This window comes from Triticum aestivum, chromosome 2A (assembly GCF_018294505.1).
Source record: "Triticum aestivum cultivar Chinese Spring chromosome 2A, IWGSC CS RefSeq v2.1, whole genome shotgun sequence".
In the NCBI taxonomy this organism is placed as follows: domain Eukaryota; kingdom Viridiplantae; phylum Streptophyta; class Magnoliopsida; order Poales; family Poaceae; genus Triticum; species Triticum aestivum.
In genome coordinates, this window is record NC_057797.1 from 714,818,996 (window position 1) to 714,829,882 (window position 10,887).

At 47.5% G+C, this 10,887-nt stretch overlaps 1 protein-coding gene across 1 annotated transcript; it reads right to left on the reverse strand.

Annotated features, from left to right (window-relative positions):
* Positions 1-6,367: 6,367 nt before the first annotated feature.
* Positions 6,368-10,630, reverse strand: LOC123190474 (probable nucleoredoxin 1-2). The gene is made up of 4 exons (XM_044603121.1): positions 10,383-10,630; positions 8,561-9,046; positions 7,976-8,464; positions 6,368-7,192 (listed from the first exon to the last, which is right to left on the reverse strand). The coding sequence occupies exons 1-4, from the start codon at positions 10,470-10,472 to the stop codon at positions 6,527-6,529; spliced, it is 1,731 nt and encodes a 576-aa protein (XP_044459056.1). The 5' UTR covers positions 10,473-10,630; the 3' UTR covers positions 6,368-6,526.
* Between the last annotated feature and the right edge of the window lie 257 nt (positions 10,631-10,887).

Consider the following 10,887-nt stretch of genomic DNA (forward strand, 5'->3'; position numbering starts at 1 on the left):
GGCGGTGGGGAAGGAAGGAGGCATCCACGCCGTCAGTTGTCTGCTGGACGGCCCAGATCCGGCCCGAGGCGGGGGAACGGAGGGGGGGGTGGACGGCGGGGATCTCTGACATGTGGGGCCCGCGGGGCCGGGCTGGCAGCGGGACGTGAAGTGAAGCGGGTGCGGGAACTTTGACTTGCACGGCTCGCTCTCTCATCATGGCGCGAACCAATTGCTTCGGCGCCTCCTACGTACACGAATCCAGTGATGAAGCAAATTTACCTTTGCATTCGTTTTTTTAGATAGATTCTTTACCTCGCATTGTTTCCGGGCCAACGTACAGGCATTTGAAGTTTGGGATGCTGCATTTTACTGCGTCCTGTTACGGGAGGGCAAAGGCAGCAAATGCGTATGGGGGCCCTGCCATGCGTCCCCCCATGTTGGATTGCTTTCGAATCTATGCCTGCCTTTATATGCGAGGCCAAAGCGAGGGAGGGAGCCACCATGTGCCCCAGCCCAGCCCCGCCCCGTCCCGTCCCGTGTTGTGTGGCAGAAAAGCATGATCTGATCCGCGGAGTGCTTTGTGGTCTTGAATGCCGGCCTGGCTGTGGGCTGTGGCCGCTTTCCTTTTGCTTGTAGGACGATAGAACCCACGCGATCCGTGCGGACTGTGCGTGGTCTCTTTTGTGGTTGCGGCATTCACGAACGAGGTAATAGCACCCTAGGTACCCTAACTTGCACAGAACGTGACGATTTAGTCCTAAATTTATAAAATTTGACTCCATCATATCCCAACTTATACCTCATGTGATAATTTAGTCCCAGGCCAATCACAGCTCGACAATCGGCAGCCAAGCGGCTGGACCGGTCAGCGCACGCACTTTTACACAAAACCCCCTGCCGTTTCCTTTAATCAACCCGCACTCACCTCCACCTGAATTTGCCGTGACATCCACATGACAACGGCTAGCTCCCGTGACTCCGCTCCCCCACCCCACCAGCCCCCACCGGCGGCGGCCACCCCGGCCCCGTCGCCCCCCCTCTCGGCACCGCGCGTCCCACGTCGCTCACCACCGCAGCCCCCCGCTTGCAGGTTCAGAGTGGAGAATGGGGGTCGTCGACGCGCGCACACCCGCATGGCTGCGACGGCGGCCGACCCGCTGCTCGCCGCCCCGGCTCCCCCTGCCGGCGCTGGCTCCATTCAGCATCTGAAGCCCCCGGCAACGAGCCCCTCGGGCCTCCCATCGCTACTCCCAGCCATGGCAGATCTGGCCCCCGCCTCCCCGCTGCATCTGCCGCCTCCGACGGGCCAGATCCCCTTGCCTGGCGTTGAGGTCGAGGATGGGGAGTTCGCTGCGCCGTCGCCACCGGCGGGCCTTGTCTCCGGAGATGCGTTGCTTCAGTCTGTTGTCGTGGTGGGTGATGAACCGACCCTGCAGTCGCCTCCACCCGTCTCCAGCCGCAGCGGAGACGTTGTCGAGGAACTGACGCAGCAACCGCCTCCTCCCGTCGCACAAGAGCCCAAAGTTGGTGCGGCTCTCCAGCCTTCAGATCTGTCAGCTCGTGGCGCTGGCAATGTCTGCTCCACAGAGCATGCGTCGCAGTCGCCCACGGCTGCTGTGGAGGGCTCCTGCCATGGTGTTGCTCGCGTCTCGTCGAGCTGTCCCGCGTTGCTTCAAGGTAGGCGTAGAGTGCTCCAGCGGCGACGTCGGCGGCAGCACGGAAGAAGAAGAGTTGTGGGCAAGCGTCGACGGGAAGCGCGCGGTGCAAGCGCGGCGGCCGCGGCTGAACTTCAGGGGGAACCAGACCGTGTTCGTGGACGGAGCGCCGGTGGATGTCATGTGGGACCTGCACGGCTGGTGGTTCCGAGAGCCTCCGTACGGCAGCGCCGTGGTCATGCTCCGGGCGCGCAGCGCGCTGGAGAGACGGCTGTGGCTAGAGGAGGAGGTCGCCACCGGCGCGCCGGGGTTCTCGCTCGTCCTCCAGGCCTTCAAGTCCCGCGCTGATGGACTATCATGTGCCCCTGCCCATTGATCATACATGTAGCTACTCTATTCAAATGAGAAGACGGCGAGCTTCATGGAGTTAAGCAAACTGCCTGTTTCACTGAAGTCGAAGGGATCAGTAAGTTTACAAGCAACATGATCATGAACATAACAGGTGATATACATTGATGTGAGTGTGTAGTGTAGGCAAATTTCATCTCCCTTGCTAGTTGATTTTACTCTTCTCCGAATCATAACTTGTGATGTGTGCAAGTACAGAAAAGCAAAAAAAAGTGTGCAGTAGATTGGATCCTTCTGTGTTGAATGGTGAAATCATACTTTAGATCCTTCTGTGTTGAAAGATGAAATCTTACTTTGGATCCTTTTGGAATATTATGAATTAGAGAAATTTACATGCTTTCTCATTCCATTCGCGAGGAGCTGGATGAGAAGAAACTCTCATGTCCAGTTTTGCAGTTCTGTGTTGAATGATGAGGTGGTGTAGATATGGGGGGCAATAGTTTCTGCTTGTTGCCACTTACCTTCACTACTGACTGTTCTTATGTAAATACACCAATAACAGTGGTACAGTTACAAGTGATTGTTGCAGCATAAATAATCTATCAACAGGTAATAGTAGGTGTAATTCTACTAACGCTGAGGGGTATTATCAGCCTACTGTTTGATGGCCATTGACATTCACATGTTATCCTGGTGAGACCAGTCATGAAATTTTAGTTACCAAAAGAAAAGAAAAAATGGATACATGATGCTTCACTAGACATACACTGTCTTCCCAGTCCCAAATATATGCAAACAGTTGATGTTCGGGAAGAAATTGTGCATGCCTGTCTGAGTACTCGAGTGTGATAAACAGTCAACTGCTTGGGTGTGATCAACAAATAATGTGGTGCTTTAAGAAAAAACCTGAATGAATTCTCATATTTACATCAACTCTCTGTAAAACTAACATATAACAGCCATCCTTGCACACATGAAAATGTTTCTGATTCTACAGGTCTGCTAAGACTGCAGGAGAAAACGTCAGAGCAAAAAGAGGTAGATTCAACATCAAAATAGTAGTGAGTAGTTGATTTCCAAATACCTGGTAAAATAAGTCAGTGTCACATTTTCTCCATTTGGCTCGTGTTTTTTTGTCCATATAGGAATGGTAATTCAGTTTAGTAGCATTTTCTAGCGCATGATTCTTTGTTCTGTCATTGTCATAGTTATCTCCAAAAGGATCAAAATCATCAGTATCTCCAAAACGGGAGCTTCCGTGAAAAGACATCAACAAATAACAGGACAGGGGAAAGTCAGCGAGATCATGATTAAAGCAGCATACCAACTCATCAAATTTAAGCATACAAATTTAGATGCTGAAACAAACAACTGCAGCAGCAACGCCAAGTTCAGATACCCTATCTGAAAAAGTGAAATATCTACATGATAAAATAGAAAGTTTGCAAATCAAACTGTAGCATTGCTGTCAATGGCTGGTTAATTACATAAAACAACAGGGTGTTTCTTGCAAAAGTGTGTGCGCTGACCGGTCCAGCCACCTGGCTGCCAATTGTCGAGCTGTGATTGGCCTGGGACTAAATCATCACATGAGGTGCAAGTTGGGGTATGATGGAGTCAAGTTTTGCAAGTTTGGGACTAAATCATCACATTCTGTGCAAGTTAGAGTACCTGGGGTGCTATTACCTCTTCACGAACCGTCACCGTGCGTGACAGATTGTGGCACCTTTTTTTTTGAAGCAAATTGTGGCACCTTGAAAGGTGGGCGCGGCTAGTGTGACGTCGTGGAACTTTTTGGCATCGCTGGCTGCTGACTGCGGCTGCGGGGCAGTGAAGCCCACACGTGTGGTCTGTGGAGTAGACTGTGGTGCCGCTGCCACAGACCGATCCACGCTGAGAGTCGGCGCAGAGCGGCGTCGAGGCCGACTGGCCGAGTGACACACGCGCGCTGCCTCAGGCGAGATCGCGGGCCATACTGATTGGCAACGCATGGGGGAATACGTGCCGCGTGACGAGGGCCGGGGCGGGCGTGCACTATGTCTGTGTGGTGTGGACATTAGGCTAGCACAACGCATTCGATTGGGTTCCAACTTCCAGTGGTGCTGAAACTGGGCAACGTTGCCATTGACACATCAGACAGTCGACATCATGTTTCTCGCTGTGACAATGATGACTTCATGAGGGTGGTTTCAGTGGTCAGTGCACTTCGGAGGTTATGTTGGACTAGGTCGGTGCGAGGCTTGCAACTTTCTTCTGTGAAGCTTATCAGCAAAATCGAAGTTGCCTTGTCCTCGATGCTTGTGGCCGATTGTTTGGCAGTGGTCGACAGGATTCTCGTCTTTCGTTCGTTGGGGGGGGGGGGGGGGGGCAAGGGGTCGAGTAGGACTTGCTTGCCCAAGGAGAGGTGATGACGATGACATGGCTATCATCTTTGACGATTTCTCTCCTCGGCGGAGTGTGTGTGGGTCTTGTGGGTAGTCAGATCGGTCAGGTGCCCTATCATATGGGCGTGTTGTAACAATTTTCGCTTGGATTTCCATTAATTAAAGGGACAATTCTCTTCTATCTTTTTTCAAGAATCGGACTCTAAGGCAGCACATTTCCAAAAAAAACTGTAACGTTACAATGTGTTTGCTGAGTCGGCTAGCCGTAGGACGGACGTGATTTATCCTAAGAGGCACGAAACATTGAATGGCTGGAATTTTTTGAGGCACCACATGGCATGCGATGAGGCGGTTCTGCTGTTGGTCGCGGAGACGGTATGTTTAGAGCTCTAGCATATCCACTAAAACCTCGTCGGCCCATAAAATTTTGACTGTTTTCAGGTTTTTGCCTTTTTATGACCTGAATAGAACTGCTAAAAGCCCACTGATCTGTAAATTTTTTTAGGCAACCCGCAAATCTGCCTCTCAACTGTTATACATACAAGGCCGGCGTTCTTTTAGGGTTAGCAAAGCGGATAAGCACCGCCGCCAAGATACTCCTGCGCCGGTAGGTTTAAAGAGCTCCGGCGAGCAATTAACTGCGCATCTCCTACCCCTTTTCGTCGTCAACGACAGATCCATGGCCGGCAGATCCACCTATGGTCGTGGCTGGTGGAGGCTGAGGCGGGCACGGAAGCATAGTGAGCAAGCAACACCGCCATGACGCCGTGCAAGCAAGCTCGAGCTGGCGCAGCTCAAGCTTGCTTGCCTGGCGTCGTGGCGGCGGCGCTTGCCCGCCGCGCGAGGGGATCTGTTTGGAATACTTGTCGTGGTTCCAAACCTCTCTGTTCTCTCTGTTTGGCCACATATGCAGCCTGCGCGACATGGTCGACGCAAGTGACTTCAACGGACGCCTTGATGGCGAGATGTTCCTCGGAGTTTTGGTTTGGCATGAGCGGCAAAAATGACGGCCTTGACGACATGATGCCCCTTGAGCATCATATTGTCATCCATCTCTTGCGCGTGTCAAGAAAATGTCCGTGTAATTCAGAAAAAAAGTTTCATTCCATTTTAAAAATGCTACGAGTTTAAAAAATGTGTGTTATAAAAAATACACTTATCATTCAAAAAAATGCTTCAACGTGTATTTCGAAAATGTTTAACTTGTATTAAAAAAATATTCAACAACATGTACTGGAGAAAATGTTAATCATGTATTTGAAAAATGTTTAAACGTGTATAAAAATATTTTACTTGTATAAAAATGTACAATGTGTATGAAAAAAATAAAAATCGAAACATATATTTGGAAAAAATTAATTACTTGAAAAATATTAAAAGTGTATAAAAATGTTCTTTGTGTATACTAAAAGTGTACATTATGCATGAAAAATGTAGACATGTGTTAAAAAAAGAAAATGAGGAAAACCAAGAAAATTGAAGAAAAAATAAAAACAAAAAACCCAAAGAAAGAAACAAAGAAAACCAAAAAAAGATAAAAACCGACGCAAACAGTGAAAAAACGAAAGGAATACTACAAAGGAAAGAAAAAACTTGCGGCTCAGTAGCACCGCTGCAGAGGCGAGATGGAACTACCGGCTCACAACGGGCAAGAAATAGCCCTGTCGTAATTTGGTTCGCCTTTTCTTGTTGGCTTGAGGCTGCAGGGGTTTCAAATGGGCTAAAGATATATGCCTCTCTTCTCTGAAATTTCATGGTGTTTCTAGATGAGAATTTGAAACTTCTAATTTCCAAAATGTTCATCCCCAAATTTTGGAAGCTTTCTCTATAATTTTCAAACCGCTTCTGAATTTCCAGAATATCATCAGAGAACAGTGGACGGGTGAAAGAATGGGGGCATGGGTAACTGGGACAGCCATCTCTCTACTTGCTGGGTGAACTGACAGAAACAGAACACAAAGATAAATAAAAAGAGCAAATGCCAAAAAGGCAAAGATCTGAAACCATAAACTTAGACCGATTTTGCACATAAATGTCACCACGACAAATACTTCCCAAGCCAAACCATCGGATGCAAGATTTATTTATCATCACACCACACAGCACATGATTCAGACACGCCTCAGCTGGCAAGGAACACACACAACACAACGCTACCTAGGCCTTCCTGCAGACGTCTCCCTCGCACACGTACCCAGCTGGGGCAGCAGCATGCTCCTGCCCATTCACCTCCTCTCCCTTCTTCTCCTCACCCAGCGCACACTTGGTGTGCAGATCGAAGTCGCACTCCGCGCAGTTGTAGGACCAGGAGGTGCCCATCTCTTCGCACCCGTCGCAGCCGTACGGCCTGGGGCGGCGGATCAGCACGAGCTCGTGCTCGTGCAGCTCGTGCTTCAGCTTCTCAGGCCACCCCTTTGCCATCTCCTCGATCTTCTTCTCCAGCTCCTGGATCCTCTCGTCGGTGAACGGAAACGCGTCGGCGCCATGGACCGCCAGCGAAGTCTTCGCGTCCGTGTTGACCGTCTTCCCATCGGGGCCAATGGCGACCAGAGAAGGGATTCCACGGATCTTGAACTTCTTTTTCAGGTACGCCTTCCTTTCGTCTTCCAAGGGGATGGCGAGCCATGGCATGCCAGAGAAGAAGTCGTCGAATGAGCTCTGGTCCCTGTCGCTAGAGACGAAGACGATCTCGAAATCGCTGTTCTTCTCCTTGATCTTGTTGTAGACATCCACAAGTGTAGGCAGGAAGGCTCTGCATGGCCCACACCATTTAGCTGAAAAGTAGAGGAGGACAGTCTTCCCAACAAGTTCTGCTACAGGAACCTGACATAATACATTACAAAGTATATTTCAGTCTTCTCATACTTATCACAATCTTAGATAACACATCAGAAGTCTAAACCAGATGCTCATTCTGAAATTACTACTATATGCTCAACGTCAATGATTTAAGAATCAATATATCATATACATTTAGGCTATCTGATAAATGGCTCGCTATCATTCCCTTTGTTCCTGGACCCAAGCAAAATAATTTGTCCATTATAATTTGTTCCTACACAGGTCCTTCAAATCTATCCTTTTTGTATGGCTCAGAAATCTGGACGCTATATCTATGATTTGTTTCTTTTGGTCCAAAGAACATTTATGATTGTTTTTCAACTTTTTTGGACAAATTGAGATGAACAAACTAGAGGTGCAGCAACTAGTTGCAACAAATATGCATTCAATTTCGTAGTGCTAGTTAGAAAATGTAAGATCTTGGTGAGCATGATATGGTGGGTCTAAATGACCACCCAATAGAGCTCTTGAAATAAATAAGATGTCAAGATGATATGGAGGGTCTAAATGTCTACCTAATACAAACTGTAACATAAATAAGATGGCCAGGCAAGTACAGATGTGAGAACGTTTATCACGAATTCAACTAACAAAAAATTGGATATTTCTACTCTTTAAAATTGTGCGTGAAAGTCAACATTCAGATCAATATGGTTAATTTACTCCGATGCAATACTCTAAGATACTTCAAACAGAAATAGTGTTGATATTCTTGCCAACAAAAAGAGTCTTTAATCTATGGAATCAAGCATATATAAGAAATACCTTTGCTCCATCTTTCCCGATGACAAAGTCCACGTCACCAGTAACCAGAAGGGACTCCAATGTCTGTGAGGCTGCTTTAGCCTTTGCCTTCTCAGCTAGAATTTCCAGCTTCTCTGCATTGAAGGGGAACCCCTCCCATGCATCCAAACCATGCTCATTGATTATGTCTGCAATATTGCTGCTCAGTGTCTTCCCATCAGGACCAATCAGCACTAGTGTAGGAAGATCACTAAGCTCAAAGTAACTGACAAGCTTCTGACACATCTTGTCGCCATGGGGAATGGCGAGCCAAGGCATGCTTGAAAAACTGTTATTGAATGATTCCTCATCACTGTCCAAGGATACAGCTACAACTTCAAACTTCTCCCCCACTTCTTTGAGTTTCGCATATATCTTGGCAAGCACTGGGGTAAATTCCTCAACTGGAGGGTAGCCGTTCACTACAAAGCATATACCAACATACTTCCCCTCAAGATCAACGATGGGTACCTGGGTACAAGTAACATTGCAAATTAGATCATAAGAATGTCTAGATCTGTAAAAGCGTGAATATAGACAATAAAAGAACTGTGGTTGATCAGTTACCTTCTCCCCCGTGTTTGAAATTACATAGTTACGATTTGGTGTAGCAAGCACACTATGAATAGTTTGGTTATCCTTAGCAGCCTTTTCTTGTTCCTTCAATTCATTGATCCTCTCAGTTGTAAAAGGATAAGCTTCTATTCCATATTCACTCACAAACTCAACTCCTTCGTCAGTAAGAACTTCGCCAGTTTTTGCATCAAGGAAAACAAGGTGTGGAATACCGTTGACGTCAAACCGCTCATCAAGGCTTTTACGGCCTTCGGAGTCGTAGAAAGGAACTGCCAACCACGGCATCTTTGCAAAATAGGCATTGAATGCTTCCTCATCTCGGTCGCCTGAAACAAAGATCACCTCAAAGCTCTTGCCATTTGAGGTAAGTTCTGTGTATGCTTCAATAAGCTTTGGTGTAAACCGCTGGCATGGCGGGCACCATGAGGCCGAGAAATAGATAGCTACAGTGTCTCCCTCAATGCTGCTGATCTTCACCTGAAAGATGACAGAAGGAACAGTTGCACAGCGTCAGGTTCAGCTACTACAGTTTGGTCCGTGCGAACAAAGTTAGTTACACATGTTTTCATTCATATCATGCAACTGTCTTTCTTTGCTTTTGCTTACACAAATTTAAAGAATCTGATGCACACTGCCTAATAATAACGAAATTGAGGATCCACCATCTAACTCCTCCCCTACAACCTGACCAATTTGCATCACTTATGTGATCAATTTAATGTACTTCCTATGAAATGTCATAACCGACCTCCTTTTTCAAATCAGGGTTATGTTAATGAACTTGCCAAATTCACAACACAAGAGAAAATTGAACAAAACTATTCCCAAAAGACATACCATTACATATACACTAAATCTCTATCCATACAAGAAAAACATGTTACTCCCTCCATCCCAAAATGTAAAGCGTATGCTGATTCGTTGTGGAAAGACTTTGACCAACAATTTGTTTGCTAATATGTGATATATGTGACATAAAACTGATATCACTAAATTTCAATTAAATTTTAGTTACCTATGATTTCGACTTTGTTTCGCATAAACCACATACTAGTCTAGTAGTTGTTGCCTTGTTGGTAAAAAATCCTAGTAGTTGTCTTAACAGATCAAAATACACCTTACAGTTTCGTGAGTATATTACTTTAGACAAATCGAGTCAACTTTGGAGTCTAGATTGAAATAGAAAAGTAAGATAGACAGACACGAAGGAACAGAAATTACAACAACCCACCCGTGAAAGTTGACCATAGAGCAGCTATTTCAAGCCAATCAGATACCACTAATATAAGATATTATCTGATAATCAATTGACCTCGATCAAGCCGAATCGTGCACTCTAGTAGTACTATTTATTCAATAGAATCTTTCGTCTAAACAAAAGAGCCCATCTCATCTTATTTGCACTAGCGGTTGATAAATACAGGTCGAACTCTAAATGGACCAATCAAACGAAATAAACAAGCGAGATGCTATTTCAAGTTAGAACAAGCCAGTCACACACCACCGGTATCATCGCAGATATTATTTAACAATCAATTGACAACTCGATCAGGCCGAATCGTTCACTCTAGTACTGTTAATCCGACAGAATCCTTGCTGAAAAAGAGAACCCGTCTCATCTTATTCGCGCTAGCTATGCTGTTGTTGATAACTACAGCCCGAGCTCCAAATCGACCGATCAAACGAAATAAACAGGAGAGATGCTAAACAAGCGCACACGGAGCGCGACGCGACCAGCATCGGGCCAAGGGGGAAGGACTAATCGCGAGATCGCACAGGCACAGTGCGGGGGAGAGAGGGGGAAGGGGTCGACCTGCTCGCCGGAGTTGCGGACGAGGTAGTCCCTGTCGCCGGCGGCGAGGATGGCCCCGAGGCCGCCGCCGGGGGTGGGGGACGCCGCCATCCGGTGCCTTCGCTTGAGGGGGCGGAGCGGAGGGGGAGGAAGGGGAGTGGACTGGAAGCGGGGGAGCGGAGACGGAGCGGGTCGAGGTCGTGGTTTATGCCGCTTGTTTTGGGAGAGGGATTTGGGTGGCACGGTTGGGGCTAATGATAGGGTTTATATACAAGGCGGTAACCGCGTGGGCGACGGTGGTGGGTCTCCGTCTGCTCGGCGACTCGGCGTCATGCTCCGGATGCCAACTGCCGGATGCTTCCTTCGCGTCGAAGGTTGGGGAACCGCACAGCGCACAGGGCTCCTCTGCCCAAAATTATTGCGCCGTCCATGTGTGAAATGGAGTGGGTGTGCACCGGAATTCATTAAAAAACGGTTGTACACGAGAAAATAAATAAAATGTTTAAGACCCCCGTTGTGCTTAGAG